The 26,011-nt window shown below is 40.0% G+C and overlaps 1 protein-coding gene across 2 annotated transcripts in view; it reads left to right on the top strand.

Annotated features, from left to right (window-relative positions):
* Positions 1-25,469, top strand: part of PTDSS1 (phosphatidylserine synthase 1) — a 35,052-nt gene extending 9,583 nt beyond the window's left edge. The window contains exons 4-13 of one of the 2 annotated variants that reach the window (XM_068395950.1): positions 45-169; positions 3,237-3,395; positions 6,895-7,046; positions 9,038-9,179; positions 10,087-10,199; positions 11,721-11,786; positions 18,996-19,095; positions 20,186-20,254; positions 20,781-20,850; positions 22,045-25,469. In XM_068395950.1, coding sequence (XP_068252051.1) covers positions 45-169; positions 3,237-3,395; positions 6,895-7,046; positions 9,038-9,179; positions 10,087-10,199; positions 11,721-11,786; positions 18,996-19,095; positions 20,186-20,254; positions 20,781-20,850; positions 22,045-22,154 — 1,106 coding nt within the window. In that variant the 3' untranslated portion in view covers positions 22,155-25,469. Of the gene's footprint in view, positions 1-44; positions 170-3,236; positions 3,396-6,894; positions 7,047-9,037; positions 9,180-10,086; positions 10,200-11,720; positions 11,787-18,995; positions 19,096-20,185; positions 20,255-20,780; positions 20,851-22,041 lie in introns of both variants that reach the window. The other variant, XM_068395949.1, reaches the window with a different exon arrangement.
* The last annotated feature ends 542 nt before the right edge of the window (positions 25,470-26,011 follow it).

Genomic DNA, 26,011 nt, shown 5'->3' with positions numbered 1-26,011 from the left:
AGTTTTGTGAGTGAACATGATTTTAAAGCTGAGTCTTTTTGCAGGTCTCAGTGTGCTCTATTTTCTGTTCCTGGTGTTCGTGCTCTTCCTTAACTTTGAGCAGGTAAAAGCAGTGATGTACTGGCTGGATCCTAATCTTCGATATGCCACAAGGGAAGCAGATATTATGGTATGTATCCATGGCACTTTATTGTACATTTTGGCTACTTTAGGCATGTTTCACATGAGTGGGAAGGGATAAATCTGAATTTACTGGCTTGAGCAGTGCAAGTTTGTGCCTATACTTGACCGAGTCAGCAAGCCTTTTGTATCAACTACTATTTCTTTCCATCAAAATCAATGTCTTTTCTGTGTGTTTTTTCTAATGCAGATGTTCAGATGAGCATACAGTCGGAAGTGTGAGATATGTTTGCACTGGGGTGGCTTTGGATTCCTTTACATGATAGATATGAGCCTGGATACTGAAAATAGACTTAGCAAGGTAGAATCTAAATGAGGCCTGCATAGTGTGTGTCCCCCAGATCAGGGTTTTTTTTTTTTGTTGCTACAATGCTGCGCTCAAAGAACTTTGCTCTTGTCTTATTGTTCTGAGCTTAGTATGCCATGCCATGACTGGCATGCTACTGAGTATATGGAAATCCAGGAACAGCAACTGCAGGGCTCTGCTGCCTTCCAGTCACACAGCTAAGCACTGGTGCTGTTACCACTGAGAAATTACTTCCGTAGACCATGATCTGGAGTGTCATGGAAAGCCAGGCTTCTTGTTCTGCCTGTTAAGCAGCTTGCAAAGAGTATTCAGTACAGAGCGCATTCCCCTCCAGGTGAGGACACTAGCAGAGGGAGCTGAGGTAGTAAAAGGAGGCCTGGGAGAAGCATGTGAGGTGTGTTGGGAGGCAGGCAGAAGAGGGTGTGAGCCGTTGAGCACCAAGTAGTTACTGCATGGAGAGGCGCAAGTTGCCAGTCTTGTTCTCTTCACTATCGCAACAAATTACTGCCCACCGCCTGATCATCATGCTTCCTTGCCCTTGGGTTGTGCATCAGCGCACCATGGTCACCTGTTGTGTAGTAGGTGCTGTTATCTGACTCATGCCTCAATAGTAAGGAAATGCACTGATTGTCTTTGGTAAATAGCAATTTACTGCATATGCAAACTGCTGCAAAGCACCTAATCAGCAGTGGCTGCAATCTCCTGCCCTGTAGCACATAAGAGGGAGTGGAAATCTTTGCAGTAAGTTTACATTAGTTGATTGATCTCGAGGGCTGCATACAGGCTCCTTACATGGAAAACTGGATGCTTCAGGTGTTGCATCCCAGCTGACCAGCATCCAGAGTAGGGCTGTTGACCAGTGCAACTCCAGCATCCAGAGTAGGTCTGTGACTTTCTGTTCTGCAGATGTGTGGTGGTGGTGAGGCGTGGACAGTCTGCCATTAGGGTGGTGGGAGGGCACATTGCTAAATGGAGCATGAGGGTTAGTGGTGTTGCTGAGCAACAAAAGGGAGCTGAGATGAGGAGTCTCTTGGTAAGTCAGATTCACCTGGCTCTCCTGTCATTTAAATTAGAAATAAATAGATTCAAGTCAGGGGAGGACTAGTATTACTACTGGCACAGAATCACAGTACAGCAGATTCCCTGACTGTAGCAGTCAGCAGAAACTTACTCTGTACTGCTTTGCAGTCCTGATACTGTCACTTAAAGTTGAAGTAAATTTTTGAAGTGGAACTATAATGAAGGCTGCAGCTTGGTCTCTTGCACAAGACTGGCAAAGTTCCTTGAGTATAAAAGGAAGTTCAACACATTTCACTGTATGACTGGCAGAGCTGCAGCTGGAAAGATGAGAGAGAGGGGGAAAAAGCCCCGGTAAAAATAAGAGCAAAAAAGCAAGAGCCCTGTAAAAAAAGCTTACTTTTGGAGTAACCTTATTGTGTTCACTCATCACAGAATTTCAGATATGATGGTGTAGTTAGGAGCCTGTACATTCCCTTGTGCATTCAGTGCTTCTCATGCTGGCAAATGAGCCAGTTTCAGATCTCTCTGGATACATGCACTGAAGCTGCAGCTTTGCTGTCCTTAGGACAGGTGGTGCGCCTTTCTCTGAATGACCAGCACCACTGGCATGTGCGAGAAGCAATACAATGCTTTCACTTCAACGAGCACAAACAGTAAGGGTTACTTACAGTTTCATAGTGGGACTTAACTGCCTTCTGATAGAAGTATTTGTGTGAAATTCTGTGTTCTTCTCTTTATGGAGACGAGGATTTAAACCTTTCTCTGCCATCCCCTTTTCAAGTTGTGCAGGAATAGCAATAGTTCTGGCCTAAAAAAGAATCCTTTCTTAATTCAGCAGCACTGAGCAGTGCTGTGTTGTCACCTGCAGGTGGCAATGTATATTTGAGGAGGATTGGAGAGCAGAGATTTTTGTAAATGTGTTTCCAGTCGGTAATAGTTTGGTTTGTGCCCAGTGAGGAGACAGAACCCCACAGATGCAGACTCCTGATGGCATACAGATTTTTTTTTTAGTTGGGCAGTGTTTTCTAGCACTTGCTGTAGAACATGATGAGAGAACACATTTCCTTTGTTATTGACAACTAGAATATTAATTAATATTCTTAAGGAATCTGCCACTTGTCTGTGACAGAACAGTTGCAAGTTCCCTTTGTGGTTTTTTTTTTTTTTTTTAAATTCAGTCCTGTGATTGAACTTTCTCAATATGAATATGTTCTGGGAAATTGCTTTTGTGAGGAAAATAAGACACTAAAGATACTCAAATGAACATTGAGATGAGTAACATAACATCACAAACTAGTGAGGATTAGCCACTGATGAGCCACATCTGAACACCAGACAGTGTGAAAATGCAGAAAGGTGGTTATTTCAAATCAAGACCCCAAAGAAAAGCAAATAACTATTTTCTGGAGTATTGTTTGCTAGTTTTATTATTATTGATTTTATTGCTCCTGCTGTTCCTCTGTCACATAAGAAATACATGCTGCTTCAGGCACCAAGGTCTATTCTGCCTCCCTTTAAATTACAGTTGTACTGTGCTGACACTGAGTCTTAGTACTGAAAGTTTTTCTGCAGTGTTCAGAAGGACAAGAAAGTGGAATAATGCATACTTTGATATCCTTATCATTTCAGTCTTGTCATACTGGTTAGAAAGAAGTTTCTTCATTCTAATGTTTCTGAAGCTGCCTGTTCATTGAGGTTTTTTATTGGTTTTATTTTTTTTCATTAACAGGAGTATGCTGTGAACTGTCATGTTATCACCTGGGAGAGAATCCTCAGCCACTTTGATATATTTGCTTTTGGGCATTTCTGGGGCTGGGCTATGAAGGCTTTGCTGATCCGCAGCTATGGGCTGTGCTGGACTATTAGCATCACCTGGGAGCTCACTGAGGTAGGCCACCCATTTATCTTAATTGTAAACAAATGTATGAGACTTGAATTGTTCTTGGGGGAGGAAGTGTGAATGTTACTAGAAGGATGACTCGCTAGTTCTCAGTATAGATTTACATTTTAAGCCTTATAAGCCAGATGCTGAGCAATTGGTGCAGTTGCATTAGTGGACAACAGCAAGATGGGGTTTTAGGTAAGTGACTTACTACTACTTGAATAGGAGGAAAGCCTAGGTCAGCCTGTTGGTGCCACACATACTTTGTTTTTCTGCTGTTGTGGGAGTCAACACTCATTCTACTTCAGATGTTGACTAATATTCCCCGATTCAGAGCAATTTTTCTCCTTTTTCACCTTGCAATATCTGTGATCTACTGTCATGATCCCCTTACCCCAAATAAAACAGTATTACACGTTGTGTATAGTCGTGCGTACTGTACAGTGAAACGGAGTTGAGGTATCCCCGAGGAAGGTGTGAGGACCCATGAGGAGAAGTCTATACGGAATGGCAAGACACCATTCAGTGTGGTGTTTTCTGTCGTGAGGCCTGAGTGCATAGCTACTTCTTTTGTTAAATCATACCCCACAAGCCTAGTTTATTCATGTTCACTGACACAAAAATGTGATTTTTACTAGACCTGAATCTAAGCTAGTTCCCAGCTCAATGGTTTGGAGGACCACTGACTCGTTTTTGTTATCCAACTTTACAACAGTTCTCCCAAGCACATGCTTAAGTCATTTGACTGTTGGCACATTCAAATCCTATTTTGGCTGAAAAAAAAAATACAGATACTTAACTTGATTCAGTCAGTTGACTGTTGCTTGGACTAGTGGTCCTTATTGTTAGATCTATTTTAAGAATTCAAGCTGATCGGTTGGCACGCTAAATATTTTCATTTGCATGTAACTTAGAGCTTGATTCGTAGAATATGTGTCACCTAAAATCCAAGGATGTGTGTCTATAAAAATGAGTTTAATCTCATTTTATTATTTGATTAGATGATTCAGAACAAAGAAAGAAAAATCCAATTTTTATCAGCTTTTGGGACAGCATAGTCTAACCTGTCACACTTAAAATACTAACTGTAGATGTAAACACCTGAATTTAGTCTTTTAAATCATAGTTCTCTGTAGAGCTTGCTATCTTGAGAATGCTTAGCTCATCTGACAAGGCATTTGTAATTCAGAAACGTAGATAAGGATTTAATTGTCTAAAATTAAACTTCTCAGTTTGAAAATACTGATGCTATGAGTTCCTTTTGAAAACATGTTTTTTTCTGTGGCTTTGAAGGATATGCTGTTTTCTAAGCTATTTTGAAACCACTTAAGATTGCGATTTCACAAGTACCCATCCACAAAAAACAAATTTGCTAGTTATTGCAGTAATTTATTCCCTCTGGAAAAGAAGAAATTTGGATTTGTTTCACATACGCTCTTATCGTTCAGTTGATCATCACACAACCATCTTCTTCAATTTGACACTGCATGGGGTGTCTAGTATTCCCTGCTGTTGAAAGGCAGGTTATTGGAACAGATGATCTGTTGGGTAAGGTTCAACATATAGAGAGGTTATCACTACTGAAATGGATTTTTAATGAATTAGTTAATTCAGGAGAGTCATTAGAAACCTACAGAAGTTATCAGGCCAGTTACATAGGGATTTAGCTGTGCATCTCCTATTAGCATTAATGGATTTCAGCTGGCTCCCTGTTCTGAAATGGAACACTTGGCTCATGCTCTGTACTATCGGATTAAAGTTGGGATGCACTCAGCCCTTGGTCTCTTGTCCTGAGAAAACAGCTAGCACCTCAGAGATGGTCTGGCTAACACCTGTGCTCTGGTTTTTGCTGCCTTACTATATTTGTAACTTCGGTGTCTTTGGCTGGATTATTGCAGATTGAGATTTGTAGCCTAGTGCCCCTTTCAGCTTAAATTAATTTAAAATGCGAAAGGGAAACTGTAGCGGGATAACGAGCAACATGGTATAACTTGGGTCCTGAAGAGAAATTCAAGTTTTCTTTTCTATAGGTTGAAATTCCCATAGCCTTGTCAAAGAAAAACAAGTTGCTTTGATATACTTTTGCAAGAGTTTTCAAAGGAACTGTCATTGTCAATATCAGTCACTGTAATTTATTATAAATAGACTAGTATTCATTCTTGCTGTATACAGAAAACGTTCTTCTTTTTCCTTTTCCCACATCTGATATTTTCAATATTTTATTTATGCATTTGTTAACAAAAAGTACTTCATTACAAAATCATACCAATAATCTTCCACAGACATGGTGTATTAACTGACAAAAAATGTACTGTTTTTGTGGAGGTAAGAATATTATTTAGTTATGTGTTTTGTTAAGCATCTCCTTGAGTATTCCAAATGGACTGGTTAACACATGGCTGTCTTGATTTCCAGTCCACACATAACTTTTTCAGTCTGTTTTTTGTGTTGCTGTGATTTTTCTTGTAGAATAAAGAATTCAATTATTTTATCTTAAAGGAGAATGAGAGGCACTGAATCCATTTCTAGCTCTCAGTAAAGTATGTTTATATTTTGCCTTAACTCTCACCAGTTGTCCTCTTTCACTCTTATCAAAAGTGTAAACTCACCAAATGTATGTGTAAATACATTTAATTGCCTTACTAATGCAAGTGGTCTTCAGTTAAGTTGAAGATTCAGAAAGGAACAGATTGCTTCAGATGTAAATGATCTGCATGCTTTCCAGGGCAAATCTTTAAGGGTCTGAGTATGTTTTGATATTTCCAGATGATGTCAGCATTTCAGTCTGATATTGGTTTGTTTCTGGCCTATTTTACAGTATCTTCATTGTAAACATACCTTCATCATTAGTGCTTACCAGAGACCAAGTAGGAAGGGAGAGTGGAATATCCTCTTAACTTCCTGAGCCTTTCTGGATCAAGTATAGCAGCAAAGCTTGTGGTATCTGAAATACTGGTGACCTCTTAATATTTTTACAGTCACTACAGTCACTAAATTTCCTAAAGATAGTTTTGAAATAGAACAAGTATTAAGTCCTGAAGTCCAACATGCTTTAGTACTGACAGTTGTTACAAATGCATCCATTCTACTTACTGCATTTTGTTGCTGGTTTAGAAAACATACTTCTTAAAACTATTTAGCAAAAATAAAACATTCTCTTCAATTTATTTTTTAAAGCACAAAACACCTTTTTTCCTCCAAGAAATGCAGTAGTTTTGCTTGTTTCGTGCATTTCTGTGTATTGTCGTTGAGAGGCCAAGAGCTGCATGACATCTTTATATACAGCATAGCCCCAGCAGGGAACGGTGAGAAAGAAACCTCTGCTGTCTTGTGTGGTTCTGTCCAAGGCCTTCTGAAGTTAATGGAAGGATTTCAGTGACTGGGGCTCATGTTCTTGAAGTATGACATGTACTGAAAAGCTGATTTTTGAATGTGTACTTAAAAAGTGAATTTGTATGAATTCTGTGCTGTTTCTCACCCAGAATCTTTTTGCTGTATTCTGTAGCTCTTCTTCATGCACCTTCTGCCTAATTTTGCTGAATGCTGGTGGGATCAAGTTATTTTGGACATCTTGCTTTGTAACGGGGGTGGCATCTGGTTGGGCATGGTAGTTTGTCGTTTCTTGGAGATGAGGACCTATCACTGGGCAAGCTTCAAGTAGGTCGAAATTAAAGCTTGATAAACATTATGTTTGATGTTATAATACTAAATTCATTTCCTTGGAAACTAGACCTTCTTTTCTGGATATGTGGAACACATGTGGTATAGAAATAGCATCTCATCTGAATATGCTAACAATGCTGTAAATTTATTATAAATGCTAAAAGTCCACCTCATAGTAATGCTACTGTACATCATATATTTGTAAATATGATGATGTATCTATCATGTTCCTTTGCAATCTAAGTTACAAGCATTGATGCCAAATGAAAATACAAAGTAGTAAAGCTGTTTGCATTTTCAGTTTATTTTATACAATTTAAACTTTGAAGAAGGCAGTGAACAAAATGAATTGTAATTGTATAATGTAATCATACAATGTTTTTAAACTAGATTTGGGCTCAGCTTGATGAGGCGTTAGTGTGGCAGTCTGTCAGCACTAGTTGCAGTTGCAGAAGAGGAATCAGGCTGATTGTGCCTGTGCTGTGAGTTGCCTTACCCCATTGCTGCACCTCTAAAATAAATAAAGTAATTGCAAAATAAATTAGCATTTGTTGTGTAAAAGGGCAACAGCTTGCGGCCTAGTAAGTGTCAGTTACTAGCTGTCCAGGTACGGTTTCTACCATAGCATTTTGCCCTTCTTCTGCCTTCTTCACTGCCAGTTGGTGGTAGGCACGGTTATGTGCACGTTAACAATGGTATAGATGAAACAGGATCAAGTACAATAAATTGCCAAATTGCCTTGAGAGATGGAAAAGGACCTCAAATCTTGATTTTAAAATTTGTACCCTGTGCTGCTTTCTCTTCTTACTCACAAATTTGTTAATTGCTCTGAGAACCATCCAGCCCTTAGTCTCAATTTAATTTTCCTGCATTTCAATTCAGGAGGAATAATGAACATTATAGAATTGATGGTCCCTCTGTTTTTAGAGAGTTCTCTGAAAGTTAAAACAGAAGAATATCTATGGCAGGACTAGTCTTTACTTTCTTTGTGGAATAATTTTTCCTCACGTTCTTTTAAATGCATGAGTAGATTTTTTTTGACCTTTAATATGAAGAGGAGCTGCATAGAAGGAGAAGCTTTTGCTTGTGCCCTTTTTCTTTTTTTTGTTGAATAAACATGGATCTTAAAGATTAGAAGGTTTCCCCTGACTTAAGATTCCACTAGCCTAAAAGAACACAAGTATCAGGAACGTCAACTCTGAATCTCCTCTTTTTTGTCCAGAAGGGCCAGGGAAATAACAGGGTGCAAACTGACTTCTAGCCCTGCTAGTCCTCCTTCAGAAAAGGAAACTGAGTTTTTCTTCAATTTACTGTCCTTTGGATACTGTTGCTCATCTGAATTAATGTTATCAAAAGCAAGAACCAGTAACACATCTGTCAGATGAACCTCCATTCACATCCCCTTTCAAAAGGGAATTTAAAAGCCTTCTAGCTTTTAACAGTGCTGTCACATCTCTCCAGAAGATTCGCATGCATCTAATATCAGAACAGCAGGGGTTGTATATGCTGTTAAGTACAGTATTTTCAAACCTGTGGAGCCAGCCCCGTATACAATTAATGAATAATGAATCTAACAGATTCTTGAAGGATTGATGTCAGTGAGCTCTAGAACAAGGAGTCTTTGAGATAAGAGCAGTGGCAGCATACAACTAGGTAGAAGTATCCTCTAGATTTTCCAAGGTGGTTGCAGAATCGCAGTCCTTGTTTCTTTCCTTTGTGGAGAGAATGATAGATGTGTGTTGTAGTTAGTTACTGACTGAGGATAGAGGAGGATGGGCTTTAATAGCAGAATGCACCCTGACTGAAATGCTTAATAGATTATATTTCTTAATTCACCCTTGCCTGGTACACAGTTGTGTCTGGGAAGATCTTTGCTGCCCAGCAAAAAACTGTGATTGTTCTGAAACATCAGTAACATGGCTGTTGCTTTTTTTTTTTCCTTGCACATTCCTTGTATTTACTCCAGCCATTCTCTTTTTTTCTAGAGACATTCACACGACCACAGGGAAAATCAAAAGAGCTGTATTACAGTTCACCCCAGCCAGCTGGACCTATGTCCGCTGGTTTGACCCTAAGTCTTCATTTCAAAGAGTGGCTGGAATCTACCTTTTCATGATCATTTGGCAGGTAAGAAATAAATTCTGTGAAATCAAAGCTGCCATCAGCTCAGTTACTTATTGGCTGTGTTTGGCTAGAAGATATTCTAACGCAATGTACGTCTGTCATTGAAATACACAGTTAATTGATAATACGGAATTGGTCAGGGCATTGTTCACGGGAGTTACGTGATAGTTCAGGAGTGTAATTACAGAATCTGTGGGAAAATACAAATGATGCAGATTGCTGTACTGGCCATCAGATTGCTCTTTGCAATTGATACAGTTTTAAAAACTGCTAGACAGTGGGATTTTGGGTGGGTTTTGTTGGGATTTTTTTTTTTCTTTCCCAATGACTGTTGGATGGATCACTGATACTCAGAATTCTGGCCTTGACCCAGCAAGACTCTGTAGTATGTCCAAACTGCTTTGGTATTTCATCATGCAAATGCTAGCAGACTTCACTAAAACTTAAACCTTTTTTGGGGGGGTTATTTTTTAATTTGCTGAATTTAGTCTTTAAAAGGAGAACCAGAAGTGTTTGATATATATATATATTTTTAATATGATCTCTTCTACTTCTCTACCAAATTTGCCTTAGTCATTCATGCCCGATTTAGGGTATGAAAGTTGTCAGAAGACCTCTTCAGTGTGAATTACTGTCTGGTCCCTTAATGGGTCTCTGCAAAGAGAGCAAATACTTTCATAGAGGTGTCTAGGGGAGAATTCTCTGTTTTACTAGTATATTCCTTGCTTGTCCTAGAGTGTGAATCTTAGACTCTTTAAATCCTCAAGCTAACCAGAAGGGCTATAGTAGAACATAAGTAGTTTTCCTTCTGTGTTTTAGTTTCTATATTAATCTTTGTACATTTTCTGTAGTAGCCCATTAAGAGTTACATAAGTTGAACACTATTAACTAATTTTTCTTTTTTTTTAAGCTGACTGAGCTGAACACATTCTTTTTGAAACATATCTTTGTGTTCCAAGCAAGCCACCCTTTAAGCTGGGGAAGAATTCTCTTCATAGGAATCATTACAGCACCCACTGTAAGGTAATTTTGTTGCCATGGTGTTTTTTCTTATGTTTAAAGTAGCTTGACTTCTAGGCACCCAAGAACTGCATATAGTTTGTGAATAACTACAGCACATTTCAAGAAATTTAGGCTTTTGCTACCATGAAAAGCAAAACAATCATCACTTTTCAATAAAGTGTATTTCCTGCCAAGTAAGCTAATAAGGTAAAATGTGTATAAACATCTGTGTTTCCATAGGGATGCAGAACCAGTCTGTTCCATCTTCTATTTGTATAGCATCTGCCTGTGAGTTAGCTGCATATGTTATACTTGAGGACTGCATGTGAAAGTATCCAAGTTGATGCGTCAGATGCTCACAAAAGTGTAGATGAGGAAAAATAGAGCTGTTGGTTTTTCTAACTGAGCTCCTTATTCTGTTTGTCTACAGGAAATACTAGCATGTCGTAAGAAAAGATAGAGCATTACCGTATTCTGAGTAACAGAACAGTATATATACACAGTGTTAACAGTTGTGTAGAAGCATTAACCTGCTTTTAGTCATGCACAGTATTTCACCTTGTTAGCAGAGCCCCCTTTTTTTTTCCTGTGACATAGCTGGAGGTAGAGAGAATGCTTACGGTTTCGAAGTTAGAGGCAGGGAATTTCCTATTCATGAGTAAAGTGACATTACTTTGGACAGTTAAATGGCAGCTGTGCGTTGGTTTATTCCTAAAATACAGCTGTTAGTGTCTCAAGTTATGTGCAGTGATTTCACAGTTAACTAAATCACCTTAAACATCCTATAAGCTCCTGTATAGGTGAGCTTTTAAGTATTTTTATGACACTTGCCAACCTGTAGAAGTCTTTATTCTCAAACAATCCTAGTATTGTTGAATTAATAACACTTGCCTTCCGCATCTATCAGTGGAAATCAGAGACTGAGAAAAGGAACTTTGGTCCCACTTCTTTGGAATTCCACTCTCTAAACTCTTAAAATTTAGAAGCATAAAGAGCAGAGCAGAATGGTCTCCAGACTGTTTTCAAAATAGTGAGAAAAGCTACTCTGTTCTTGAGAGGAAAACATGTCAGTGGTTAGAGCACTCACCCAGGATATGGAATAGCCATATTCAGTTTCTTTCAAGATTCAAACCCACACGTCTCAAGAAAATGCAATTGTTAATAAATTAAAGATAAACTGTGGAAGAAGTGGGGGATTCTCTAATTCTTTTGAGGCTGTTGCACTTTGCCTAAAAGAATTGGAGATTCAGTGGAGAGGCAAGAGACAAATACGTAGCTTTGTTAGCCTACTAGTTTGGGTACTTTCCCAGTCCTTGCTCGCAGGATTGTTTTCTGTGTTGTTTCAAGTGTTCAATCTATTTGATAATCTGTCCTACTGAAATTGAAACCACCTGGTAGACATCCAGCATGACTGCATGTGATTTTAACCATCAACACTTCATTTTCAGTACAGATACATTGGTAACGTAAACTTGTTCTCTAAATGTAAATACTCTGGGAACTTTCAACTTCACTGAAGAATTTTCTTGTTTCCCTTCTCAGGCAATACTATGCGTACCTCACAGATACGCAGTGCAAGAGGGTGGGAACTCAGTGCTGGGTGTTCGGGTAAGTGTTGCTTGCTGCATTCTTGAAGCACTTGGACAAGTGTTAACTATGAGTCCAGCACAGGAACAGGCTTTGCATGAAGCCAGTCCTTATCTTGTGTTGGTTTAGGTATAAAGAACAGTATGGAGAGATTTTCCTCTTTTTTGCAAGTTCAGAGGAAAGAAAAATTCTGGGTTTGGAGGTAGAACATGGGAAGTGATGCAATGAGTAAGGAGAAGAACAGAAGAACCAGAAGTTTCTAGAAGAACTAGAAACTGCTGGATAAAACTAGTCTCCTTCAAAGTACCGTTGGCCTTGCTAACCATATTCTCAGTCAGATGAGAAGGATAAATATTTTTGCCTCTACCACTTGCCTGTCATTGGAGCAGCGTTTGCCTGGCTGTCAAGGTGGGCATTGCTGCTGTTAGCGGTATCACAACAGAAGACAGTGAAACAAACCAGTTACCAACTATTTCTGTTCTGTTATCAAAGAGGGAAAAGACTAACGCTATGAACAATGGTTCCCTTGGCTACAATCTCTTTCAACGTGTCTGTTGGAGGAGACCTTTAAATGAAGAGTTTGCATGATTGCTTCTGGTGAGAACTTCCTTCTCTAGATGGCTTGACTGAAATGTGCTGTTCTGGAAACCTAAAGCATGTGCTATTGTAGTGTTGTAAAAGCTTCTTGTAAATAAGCAGCGTAGTAGTGTCCCTTTTGATTGATGACTTTGAAGCTTACAAATGAGAAAACATAAAAGATCCTAAATCATGTCTTAAAGGAAAAAAATATATGTTTTAAGAAACTATTCAAGAAGCTAATTTCTTATGGCAATGGTTTTAAATTAAAACAGCGATTTCATTCTCTTTGTCAAGATTAGTGTAAGTCTTATTTCCAGAATTGTCTGAACCATTTTTGTGTTTAATAGAAGAATCTATTACTGTTTTAAATTGGAGTAGCATTCAATGAGCTGTAAAATACTCAGATCTAATTTAGAGACAGTGCTCTGGCAAACTTATCTCATGTTTACTGTTAAGTCTCAGGGATGTTGCAGAGTTTTAGGAACAGTGCTGGACTGGAAGTCATGTTTCCAGGTGCACTTCCCCACCACAAAGAATACGCCTTTCTCAACGTTTAATTGAGATGAGAGCAGAGCATGCTGCAATGTAACTGAAGGGATTTCTACTCTTGTTTTAAATGTACCCTGGAGAACATGACACATGTCTCCTTGGGTTTCGCTGGGCTTAGATATTCACCTCTTTCGCTGACTTATCACCATCCCATCCCCCTAGGGTGAAATCGGTGTGCTCAGCTCGCTCCCTGAAATGCCTGTACACCAATGCACGCAGCATGGGGAATAAACAGGAGGAATTAGAAATCCGTGTTCGGTCGGGGGGCTATGATTTAGTGGCAATTACAGAGACTTGGTGGGACAACTCGCATGACTGGAATGTGGTCATGGATGGCTATGTCCTGTTCAGGAAAGACAGGCCGCTAAGGAGAGGTGGTGGAGTTGCTCTTTATGTGAGTGAGCAGCTAGAATGTATTGAGTTCTGTCCAGGGGCGGATCAGGAGCGAGTTGAGAGTTTGTGGGTGCGAATTAAGGGGCAGGCTGGCAGGGGTGATACTGTTGAGGGTGTCTATTACAGGCCACCGGATCAGGATGAGGAGGGTGATGAGGCCTTCTACAGGCAGCTGAGAGCAGTCTCGCAATTACAGGGCCTGGTTGTCGTGGGGCATTTCAACTACCCTGATATTTGCTGGAAGGCCTACTCAGCCAGCCATCCTCAGTCCAGGAGGTTCCTCCAGTGCATTGATGATAACTTACTGATGCAAATGGTGGATGAGCCAACTAGGAGAGGAGCGTTGCTGGATCTTGTTCTCGCTAACAAGGAGGGTCTGGTTGAAGTGGTGAAGGTTGAGGGCAGCCTTGGTTGTAGTGACCTTGAGATGCTGGAGTTCAGGATCTCATGTGGCAGGACCAGAATAGCTAGCAGAATCACAACCCTGGACTTCAGGAGGGCCAACTTTGGCCTTTTCAAGCAATTGCTAGGGGAAATCCCATGGGACAGGGTACTAGAAGGTAAGGGGGCCCAAGATAGTTGGTTAGCATTCAAGGACTGCTTCTTCCGAGCTCAAGATCAGAGCATCCCAACAGGTAGGAAGTCAAGAAAGGGTACCAGGAGACCTGCATGGTTAAACAGGGAACTGCTGGGCAAACTCAAGTGGAAGAAGAGAGTGTACAGATCATGGAAGGAGGGGCTGGCCACTTGGGAGGAATATAAGTCTGTTGTCAGAGGATGTAGGGAGGCAACTAGGAAAGCTAAGGCCTCCTTGGAATTAAACCTTGCAAGAGAGGTCAAGGACAACAGAAAGGGCTTCTTCAAATACATTGCAGGTAAAGCCAACACTAGAGGCAATGTAGGCCCACTGATGAGTGAGGTGGGGGCCCTGGAGACAGAGGATAAAAAGAAGGCGGAGTTACTGAATGCCTTCTTTGCCCCTGTCTATACTGCTGGAGGCTGTCCTGAGGAGCCCTGGACCCCTGAGGCCCCAGAGGAAGTCAGGATAGAGGAGGAATCTGTCTTGGTTGCTGAGGGCTGGGTCAGGGACCAATTAAGCAATCTGGACATCCATAAATCCATGGGCCCTGATGGGATGCACCCGTGAGTGCTGAGGGAGCTGGTGGAAGTCATTGCTAGGCCACTCTCCATCATCTTTTCTAAGTCGTGGGCAACGGGAGAGGTGCCTGAGGACTGGAGGAAAGCAAATGTCACTCCAGTCTTCAAAAAGGGCAGGAAGGAGGACCCGGGTAACTATAGACCGGTCAGCCTCACCTCCATCCCCGGAAAGGTGATGGAACAACTTGTCCTTGGTGCTGTCTCTAGGCATATCAAGGATCATTAGGGGCACTCAGCATGGCTTCACCAAGGGGAAGTCATGTTTAACCATCTTGATAGCCTTTTATGAGGACACAACCCGGTGGATAGATGATGGTAAAGCTGTGGATGTGGTCTATCTCGATTTCAGTAAAGCGTTTGACACGGTCTCCCACAGCATCCTCGCAGCTAAACTGAGGAAGTGTGGTCTGGATGATCGGGTAGTGAGGTGGATTGTGAACTGGCTGAAGGAAAGAAGCCAGAGAATGGTGGTCGATGGGATAGAGTTCAGTTGGAGGTCTGTGTCTAGTGGAGTCCCTCAAGGGTCGGTACTGGGACCAGTACTATTCAATATATTCATTAATGACTTGGATGAGGGAATAGAGTGCACTGTCAGCAAGTTCGCTGATGACACAAAACTGGGAGGAGTGGCTGACACACCGGAAGGCTGCGCAGCCATTCAGAGGGACCTGGACAGGCTGGAGAGTTGGGCGGGGAGAAATTTAATGAAATATAACAAGGGCAAGTGTAGAGTCCTGCATCTGGGCAAGAACAACCCCATGTATGAGTACAAGTTGGGGACAGACTTGTTGGAGACCAGCGTAGGGGAAAGGGACCTGGGGGTCCTAGTGGACAGCAGGATGACCATGAGCCAGCAGTGTGCCCTTGTGGCCAAGAAGGCCAATGGCATCCTGGGGTGTATTAGAAGGGGTATGGTTAGCAGGTCAAGAGAGGTTCTCCTCCCCCTCTACTCTGCCCTGGTGAGGCCGCATCTGGAATATTGTATCCAGTTCTGGGCCCCTCAGTTCAAGAAGGACAGGGAACTGCTAGAGAGAGTCCAGCGCAGAGCCACGAAGATGATTAAGGGAGTGGAACATCTCCCTTATGAGGAGAGGCTGAGGGAGCTGGGTCTCTTTAGCTTAGAGAAGAGGAGACTGAGGGATGACCTCATTAATGTTTATAAATACGTAAAGGGCAAGTGTCATGAGGATGGAGCCAGGCTCTTCTCAGTGACATCCCTTGACAGGACAAGGGGCAACGGGTGCAAGGTGGAACACAGGAGGTTCCACATAAATATGAGGAAAAACTTCTTTACAGTGAGGGTAACTGAACACTGGAACAGGCTGCCCAGAGAGGTGGTGGAGTCTCCTTCTCTGGAGACATTCAAAACCCGCCTGGACGCGTTCCTGTGTGATATGATCTAGGCAATCCTGCTCCGGCAGGGGGGTTGGACTAGATGATCTTCCGAGGTTCCTTCCAATCCCTAACTTTCTGTGATTCCTGGATGGATCTATTACTGTCTTCAACTCATGAGTGTAACATCCAATGGACATACAAAAGGTAGTAACTCTGTTCTTGTTTAGTTTTACTGGTGCTGAGTAGGAGTTGATAATATTTTCTGTAAGCCTAAACCTCCTTACTTAGGGAGGATCTCACTCCTCAAAACATGCATTATGATTCCTAAAGGGAATCTGTAACATACACAGTCTTTAAAAAGGCATTGGATTTTTTTAATGATCATAGCAGAGTAACCTGTCCCTCTGGGTTTGGTGTGGATGGTGCTTTAGTACTGAAGATAACTAATTAATCATACAGTTAATATGACTACTTAATGTACAGTTAGAATCAAATAACCTTGCTCTGTGCATGAACATCTTCGTAGTTACAGATCAACTGTATTAATATTTTGGAGACGTGTATTTTAATACAGACATGTTACTGAAATCTGTATTTAAATGATTTAGGAATTGAGATTTTTATATGAAAAAGGAAATTTTCTCAACTATAGATGGTAATTTTACAGTCTTATAGAAGAGACATTTTAAACAATTTTATAATTTTGGGGGAAGAATTTTCAAGTTCTGCATTATGAAGAAAGAAAGATGAACTTCATCTGAGAGAAAGAATGTAACCATATTCTTTTGCAAACTGAAGGGTAATAAGATGCTGAATGTTTGCCTTCTGGCTCTGAAAAATTGTTAAGGTTTACCGAAACCATCGTCCTTGGTTCAAAGCTCTCACTGAACACATTAATGTAGTATATGTCAATAAACAGATGCCCAAATACCTCTTTATGATCGCATAGCAAGAACTGCAATAGAACATTCATCTATAGTCTGATCTAATTGTGGGAAATGTGCATGGAGTAAGTATTCTCCTTGAGACTGCTTGCTTCTGTAGTATGCTAGAAAAAACAGAGCAACACTAGGAGTTCCTGTTGCTTGTTGGAAAAGAAGCACTCTTCCAGTAATTTAACTTTACAGAATATAATTTCTGAGGCAATTAAAAGCAAGTATACAGAATATTCATATCTATGATGATCAAGACACACTTCTAAAGGCACAAAGAGAATTTGTAACAGCCTAACCATGGGAATAATTAAAATTAGTGCCTTGCTTTAGTATGAAACTGTGTTCTCTGTGACTTGACATACACTGTAGCATCACTTTGAACAGATGGACACTAAGTGATGTAAGGCATGAACAAGGCCAGTAAAACAGATCTGCTGGAAATTGCACCATTTTCATTAAGATGAAGCCTTTCAAAAAGGAATATCTGTTAGGACATTACAAGACCATTTTGATTTAATAAAAACTTAAGTGTCTTTAGTTCTATTGAGTGTTCTCATCACCCTTGAGTAGGACACTAGCACCCTTCACTGTTAGCATTCTTCTGTCTTTTGATTTACCACTTTAACTGTAATAGCTGTCCTCTTGTACAATGCGCTTAACCCAAGTATTCTTGACAAGAGTAATGGAAAGAATATATAAATGCAGCACAAACAGCTGTATCATTTTTTGAGTCCTTGTTGAAAATAGCCTTTTGTTTTGTTTATACCTTCGAGTATATCATACCCTCATATGTTTGTTTCCTGATGGTGGTCTTTCTGTTCCCACTGCTGTAGTTACAGTTTAACTGTTTTTTAATCTGCAGCTGGATCAGTAAGAATAATATAAAACCAAGAGAGAGAAATAGTTGGTGACCCAACAGAGTAGCACTGCTCTCAAGTTTTTACTAATATGCACCTCATTAATTTGCAGTATTGGTCAGTTAGGTGTTACTTCCACAATTCTAAGTTTTGGCTCCACTCACCATGCTGCAAGTCACATTAGATGGTACAGAGAAAGCTGTAATTTATTATTTGCACCAGGACCATCTCTGCAATACCAGTGGTTAAGTCATGCACACATCTTTCCTCCCTCTTTCACGGAGGGAGCTGAGTCCTGTCTGCCAGGCAGTAGAGCTGTTTTTGGCAGCTCCCTGGTTGTGGAGAGTGCCGGTAGGGAATGTGTCCTGCAGTGTCGAGCTTGGGAGACCGGAATGCTTGACCTGATGTTAAGTGTGCCTGCATGTGTTTGAAGAGGAGTGTTCATGCATGTGCTCATGTACAACCTCAAAGTCACTATTGAACATGTTAAGTATTAAACCTTTGTAAATTTAATAGTTTTTTTCATGATTTGCTTCAGCTTGAGAAGACTCAATTTTCTACACTTTTGCTGCACCAGTGACGTTTCTACACTTGTATTTCTTAAAAAGGTGTAATTTTGTGTCCAGGACCTACACAAACTTAATATATTTCCATGGCAGGTGATGGAAGCATTGGATTCATAACCTCTTGTTCCACACCAAGTGGTGGACAAGCCTCCATAGCTTTGAGCCTGAAAATATGTAAACACCTGGTAACGGGTAGAGAGCTGGAGATACTTGTTTTGATTCTTATAATGCCATAGAGGAAAGTAAATATTGCAATTTTTCCTCTCACATTTCTTCCCAAATCCTCTGATACTGTAACGTGGACCTGAGTTTACACATAAACTGGAGTAAATGCGTGGTTTCTCAGAGACTTTGAAATGCTGTTGCATGTTAATTTTCACATTAAAATTCATCTGAAGCAATCAAAGTAGCCTATTTAGAATTGTAGTGAATTTATACCCAGTAGAGAAATACCAAAAGCACATTTCTAGTTTACCCAACAGGGAGCCTATTGGTTGTTCAGCATGGAAAAGAAATTTATATCTGGTGAGGGCTGAATCACAGTGGTAGGTATAAACAGAAATTCTCTGCTATTGGCACACACTCCTGCTTGTTCTCTGGACAAGCAGAGGCTCGTGGAATTGTGAACTGCCAATTCATCACTTTTTGGATGCTGTTTGTGATGAAGAAAAGTATAGAAAGAAAAATAAGTTTCCCAAAGAATTTTAGTTAATGGTGGTGTTGGGGAGGTGTGTGCTCACTAGAGAGTAGTGCTTGTTTAGAGCTGACAGTCTGGGATCTGGGTTGTGAATGTGTGAGTTAAATCCTCAGTGTTTGTAACCACTTTTCCCCCCCCTTCTTTCTTTCATTTACCCACAGAGTTATTGCTTTCCTTGAAGCTATTGTGTGCATAAAGTTTGGACAGGATCTTTTTTCCAAAACACAAATACTGTATGTTGTGTTTTGGCTTCTCTGTGTGGTAAGTGGGATTTCTCATGTGAAACATAAAACATGGCAAAAGCATTTAAAGCATCTAAATAGCTTCCTCTCTGGAACATTGGCATCAGGGGATCACTGTGGGGAAATGCTGGTAAAAAGCTTTGTGCACGTCCTAGGAAAAGCAAATGCGAGATCATTTAGAACACACTTTGAAAGGACTGGAATAACTTTTTTTTTCTTATTTCTTGACATAGCAGAATATAGCCACTTCACCAGTGCTTAACAATGAAATATTTTATCTTTATGAGAGAAAATGTCAGTTCGATTGAGGCTAACTTTGGAGGTGCTACCTGTAGTGCCCACTGGAAAGGAATGGGAGTTAATGAATAGCATTAATAAGTAATGCATTTGTTTCACACTGAAGTCTTACAACTACATAAACAACCCTGCTTTATCAGGCAAATCATTCTCACTCAGCCTGCAACTTTCTGTACTTCAGTGTGATTGCTGCAAATGCAGAATGAAATGCCCGTTTTACAACAGTAAATGGATGTTTGTCTTGCCAGACTTCTAACTCTGATGCCAAACACATTTTTTAATGGTCAGTGAAAAGTAAGGCATTTATAATAGGCTGACAGATAAATACTTCTCCCTTTAGTTGGGAACGCAGTTTGAACAGGTGATAGGGAGTCTGAATTTATTGTTCTCTTATTTTGCATTACAATTTTATTCCTGAAACTTTAGAGACTAAAGTATTGAATTGCTTCCCGGATCAGAGCGTAACCCTGCCTGAAGCATGGGGCAGGGAGAAGGAGAATTCTTTTTCTCCCAGACTGGTTGTTCTGAATAATACACCTACAAGTGCCTACCAACTGCCTTTGTATGATGACTGTACAGGGCGAGGACAAAAATTGTCCTGACAGTGTATCCTGCATGTATGTGGGTGATCTATATGTATTCTCATGCTCCCATTGAGAACTGGTCTGCATACCCCATCGTAGCAGAACATATATGTACAGGAAAGTCTCTGAATGCAGAATCTCCAGGGACTCTGAGAGCTTGAACCAGCAAGGAATTTGGTAAAAGTTTTTACATATTATTTTTTCTTTTTCTTCTTCTCTCTTGTTTAGGCCTTTACAACTTTCCTGTGTTTATACGGTATGGTTTGGTATGCAGAATACTACGGCCACCGAGAAAAGGTACTTTATTAGGAGGCTTGTTTTTGTTTTATACCTGAGTTACAACTGCAAAGCTCCTAGATATTAGAATTCTTTACCAGAGCTGGTATAAATGGGGGTGAGGGGGGATGGTCCAGAGTCTAACTGAAGTCAGTAGAAAGAACTCTGAATTCAGCGGGCCTTGGACAGTTCCCAAATTACACTGTGGTTTCTAAAGAATGCTGCCCTCTTAGTTACTCAGAATGAGGCCATAATTTTAGCAAAGCATTCAGGGATGAATGGTTAGCTAATGTTCCCATTGTACAGGTGGAATGTTAGGGGAATATTAAGAATACTTGGTTACACAACAGATCACGTGGCAAGTGGTGAGTTGTTATTGTATCATCTATGTTGTACCTCCTAACTAGGAAGGGAAAAGACCTAAGCACTGGCTGGATGTTTTATGAGGACTTCTGCCACAGTTTAAATTTACAGGTCTAATTGCAAACAGGAGAAGTGCTGATCTCAAGAACTAGCATCCCAATGACTTGTGTCCTTGTTTTTGCAGACCTTATCAGAAAGCGAAGACAGCCCGTACAGTCCAGATGCTTCCTGGCTTCATTCTAAATTCAGTAGAGGTATTGGCACTTCTGCACATATGTTCTCAAAGTGGTAGCATTAAGGCTCAGCACTAGGAAATGAGGCTTGAGAAACTTACCTTGGAGACAACTGGACTTATTTAAACATCCCTGCAGGAGCTATACAGATGAATCATCTGCAAAGCTGTTTGGCTTTACTGCCTTTTTTCTTCTAACTCTTGGAAATGTATTTATCTTTTTAATGAAGCAACTGAATTTTTCTGCCGTTATTTCAGGCTATTCTTGTAGTTTTAGGGCATTGTGCATTTCATAACTGTTGTGGACAGGTTTTCTCTCTGAACATTGCATGTTTGATTTGAAACATATGACTTGTGCTTTTATTCCTGCTTTGTTAAGAAACAGTCAAAAATGTGCCCTGGAGCTTGTGTTCTTGTTGACACTTGCCTAGTCAGTGCAGTGCTGATGGTCATAGACAGCTTTCTCTGTCCTAAGCAAAGGCAGCCTCCTTCTCTGACTTCTTTTTCCCTACACTAGAGGTCAGTTAAGTTACCTGCCTCCTCTGTTAACTCTTTAGTGTGGTTTTGCTTATTGAACAAATATCAAGATTCACACCTGGAAGTTGTCTCTGTCAGAGTTTATGCTCTAGAGGTTTGTACCATTAAAAATATTTATTTATCATATGCTTGAAAAGCATCTACAGCAAAGCTCCTTTATATTTGATACATGATTCTTCGTCATGCTGACATTAATTTATTCTCAGTTTAGTAAATTTGTGGATTTTTATATTTTGGAGAAAAATTTCTTGCACTCAAAATGTTTTTCCCATTTATATATGCTGGAGAAATCTGGCCAAGCAAATCTTTGTCTTTCTGTTACTTCATTAATTATGAAGTTCAGCCTCTTTCATGTTTTGCTCTTGAATTCTTATTTCAGTCCCCATTGTCTCCCTTTGCTTTCTCAGAGTCATTTAAAATGGAGGATGTTTCACCACTATATTCTGCTATAGCAAACTCCTGAATTTTTTTGGAGGAGGGAGAATTTTACAGAAGTCTTAAGAATTGCTGTTTTTACAAAACAGGCCACTAGATGGGGTATGAGTATCAGCCAGTTTGTATTGGCCTGAAATAATCTGCTGTAAACGTTGTAGCTCTAGAAACCCTTACTGTCTTTTAGATAAGAGCTTGACAATGTCAAGTATGTATATACGTAAAAAAAATACTTATTTCTCAGCAGGTGCTGACAATAGTCCACCAAAACATTCAGTCAATAGTGAAAGCCATTCATCTAGAAGGAGGAATCGGCACTCCAAATCAAAAGTAACGAATGGAATCGGCAAGAAGTAGGAATGGTCTCTGAAGATATCCTACAGTGTGACCAGAGATGACAAAGAAAACCAGACCTGGCTCTGAATTTCCAAATGGAAGATTGATTTTTAAATTTAAAAGTTAAAAAAGGAGGTGTTGAAGAAAAGGATGATCAAGATGGAGCCACCAGTGTAGTGCAAATCATTGCCTGCTGACACTTGCCATTCACTGATTTAAATCTAGTTTCTTCAGCATGTGGCACCAAAAGCTAATGGAGAGTATGCTGGAAAGAAAAATGATTTTGACATAGCAGGTACACCCTGTTTTTTGTTCAGATGTTGCAAGTGCATTTTTAATGTCTTAGTTGAGGACTTAAACATAAAGGTTAGTAAACTGATAATCAGTTGACATAGTTGGTTGGATTTTTTTTTTTGCTTTGTTTTACTGTGTTTTTGTTCTTTTCTAAAGAGTATGCAATCCTTTGACTAAGAGCAACTCTGCCCCTCAGTTTCACAACTAAACTTTTCTATACAACAGTTAGTAAGTATTTAGAATTTCCATACTTGTATTTGTCTGCTTGCTTTTATGTAAAGGCTCTTTAGACCTGTTGACAGGGTTTTACCAGTGAAGAAGTGGGTCCAGGTTTCTTGTAAAGGATGCAAAATTGACTTTCAAACATGGTTCTTTTGTTCTGCGTTGTCCTTCTGCATGATTGTTACATATCTGATTTCTTTTGAGTTTTTAAAATACTTATATATAAACATGTTGCAAAGTAGAGGGCCATGCCTCCTGCCCTCAGAGGCAGGTGTCATGTCATCTAGTTGTTTTTCTCCTTTACTGCAGTGTATTCTGCATCTTCAAGTGCAAATATGTCATTTTTTCAGCCGTGTCACATTGTGTACAATGTTCCTTCCCACTCCCCTCTAATTTGCCTCTGTCTCAGCTGGAACCAGAAATGCCAGTGTCTTCAGACTGATATCAGAAACTGCTTTGAAGGCTTGGATGCCCTAAGAAGCCTGGTGATAAGGCAGTTTTTTGCTGAAGCTGAGTTGCTTACTACTTCCATAAACCTAATTATTTGTGAAAACTTGCTGTACTCTTTGGTGTATGAGAGGCAGCATGGTATTACTGTGATGTACACCATTGCTTTGGTATTTCCTATCATGCAGTCAGATACAGGACAGCAAAGTCACTCTTTCTTGCAGGTTTTGGGGGGGCGGGTGTTGGTTGGTTGGTTTTTTTTTAATGTATTAACTCTGACCTCTAGCAAAGTGGATAATTCTCCAGCAGTGAACGTAATGATCAAGTCAAGAGGTAAACAATCAAGAGCAATCAGTTTCTATATTAAGTTATCAAAATGTTTTTGTGCCAATTAGATTTTGGGATTCATGGGGTTCAGAGGGGTAGATAGCTTAAGCAAGGATAAGTAATACCCATTAGTCACTTAGTCTTCATAAGAAAATGGGATTTCCTTTTTCTATGCATAATGTTACTGTGATTTGCCACAGACTAAGTGCTAAAAAAAAATGCAGCAGAGACTTTATACAAGCGTATGATACTGTAAACAGAAAAAAGTATCCTGTTATCCATTAATTTCTATGTGCCACAGATTATCAGTGTTTTCAATGCACTTAAGTGTTGCTGCTGAACTCCTCAGAGGCCCTTCATTTCCTCCCCCTTTTCAATCAAACATAAAGTATACAACTTGGGAAGTAATGTAGTAGAAGCTGCTATATCATTATTGCTACAGTGACGTTAAATGTTACATGAGAAACATTGGGAAGACTTCCAGGCTTTCCTACAACTACTTGGTTTTCATTCATACTATAGCAATTCCATGTATTGTCTCCTTATTTGTAATGTACTACATGTTGAATGTACTTGTGGATTTCTTTGGATACTCAGATTTGTTACTTTTTTATTTTCTTCATTAATAACTCAGTCTGTGTAAGACTGAAGAATTGCATTGTAAACTTTCTATTGATTCAATACCAAAGCAAGAGGTTGGAAGTCTAATGGCTTTAAGTACTGTGGTTTTCAAAGGTGAGAGCCTGTTTTGTACTTGTCAGGTGTGTACACACCAACTACATATGCAAAGCTTATGTGTGTAAGCAGATGCTGAAGTACAAGGTCTACTTGCCTGTGGGGACAAGCACACATTTTGTAAATGCAGACCTGGTGCTCACACTGCAGAATTGCACCCTAAAAATATTGGAAAGGCAAATATGAAGTGTCATCTTGTTGGAAGCTGACTTCTGTATGCTGTTACAACAGCTAGGCCTTGAAGAAACGTTGTCTGACAACACCTTTAAAAGCCTTTCCCATGAAGTCTTTTTGCTTCAATTTTTTTGTGTTTGTTTGGGTTGTGGGTTTTGTGTTTGTTTTTGTTTTTTGTTTGTTTTTTTGTTTTTTGTTTTTTTTAACTACTTTAAAAGAGAGATGGCTAGGGAGAGGGGAAACTTAAGTAAACTATTCAAGTGCTGCTTGGAAAATGGCACTTTGTGTTCTCTGTCAGCAGTTCTGGCTGGAATTCACATGTGTTCTCACAAGCCCTCCACTGACAACTGTATTTTCAGCGCCATTGTCTTTGGACGTGAGCTTTGCACTGGCAGGCATTGGAAAGGTGCTTTTGATCACTGCTGTAAAATTAGTGATCCCAGCTGTGTCATTTACTGTGCTATTGCTGAATTCTGTATGTGTGTAACACCTACAATGACAAATCACTGAGTTGTTTAGCAACAAGCATCCACGTGTGAATTCTGCTGCTTGAACAGTATTTTGTAACAGTCATGGATGCACTGTGCTGTTTTTAACTACTTGTTCTGTCACAGCCTCTCATTCCTACTTTCCTGCTTCTGATGTTCTTTCCTTTCTCTGTCCTCTAGTGATCTCCCCTGCTGCTATGGAGAGATCTGAATTGGCCTTCCAGAGGCTGCCCATCAATGATGTCAGTCATTGAAGGGAGGCTAATTTGGGGCAGAATGGTGTAAGCAGAGCGTAGTGGCAAGAACTTTAAGTAGTGGATTAAATAAAAATGGAAAGTTTTAAAATACAGGTATACAGTGAACCAGAGCTAGCCTTGAGTACTGGATTCCAGTATTGAAGTTGCTGCATAGATCATACACTGCATCTAATTAAATATTTGGAGTGTGATTTCAACCAGTGCTTTTGTTACTCTTCTGTGAAGATCATTTGATGTTCCACCTGTTAAAACTTCAGAATATTTTACTTTGTTATCACAAGAGGACACAGATGTTACCATGTATTTAATAGTTTTTGAATAGACTTGCTCTGTATTGATTGCAAAGTATTGTATTTTGCAATAACTCAGTAAATCAACCCATGTCACCAGTATGTGTGTTTGTCTCTACCTGCAAGGCATAGGAAATCATTACATACTGCATTTAGAAGCTATTGCATTTTATTCTATGTAATTGCATGCTGACAAATGCAGCGGTTCACGAGCAGCCAGCAGTGCACACTAAGGTTTTGCTGTAGTTTATTATTTCAGAGCAGCAGATCTGATAATATGAACAGTTATATTGTGCCTTCCGAAGTTTCCCTAGTGTACAGGAGAAGTCTTGCCTTAGACTTAATTATTCTTTTTGGATTTATTTTACTATTGGATGGGAGAACTGAGTGTGGTGGGTTGACCCTGGCTGGACACCAGGTGCCCACCAAGCTGCTCTATCACTCCCCCTCCTCAACTGGACAGGGGAGAGAAAATATAATGAAAGGCTTGTGGGTTGAGATAAGGGCAGGGAGATCACTCACCAATTACCATCACAGGCAAAACAGACTTGGCTCAGGGAAATTAGTTTATTGCCTATCAAAATTAGAGTAGGATAATGAGAAATAAAACTAAATATTAAAACACCTTCCCACCCCCCCTCTTC

This window comes from Nyctibius grandis, chromosome 3 (genome assembly GCF_013368605.1).
Source record: "Nyctibius grandis isolate bNycGra1 chromosome 3, bNycGra1.pri, whole genome shotgun sequence".
Classification (NCBI taxonomy): domain Eukaryota; kingdom Metazoa; phylum Chordata; class Aves; order Nyctibiiformes; family Nyctibiidae; genus Nyctibius; species Nyctibius grandis.
This window is presented reverse-complemented; position numbering and strand designations above follow the sequence as displayed.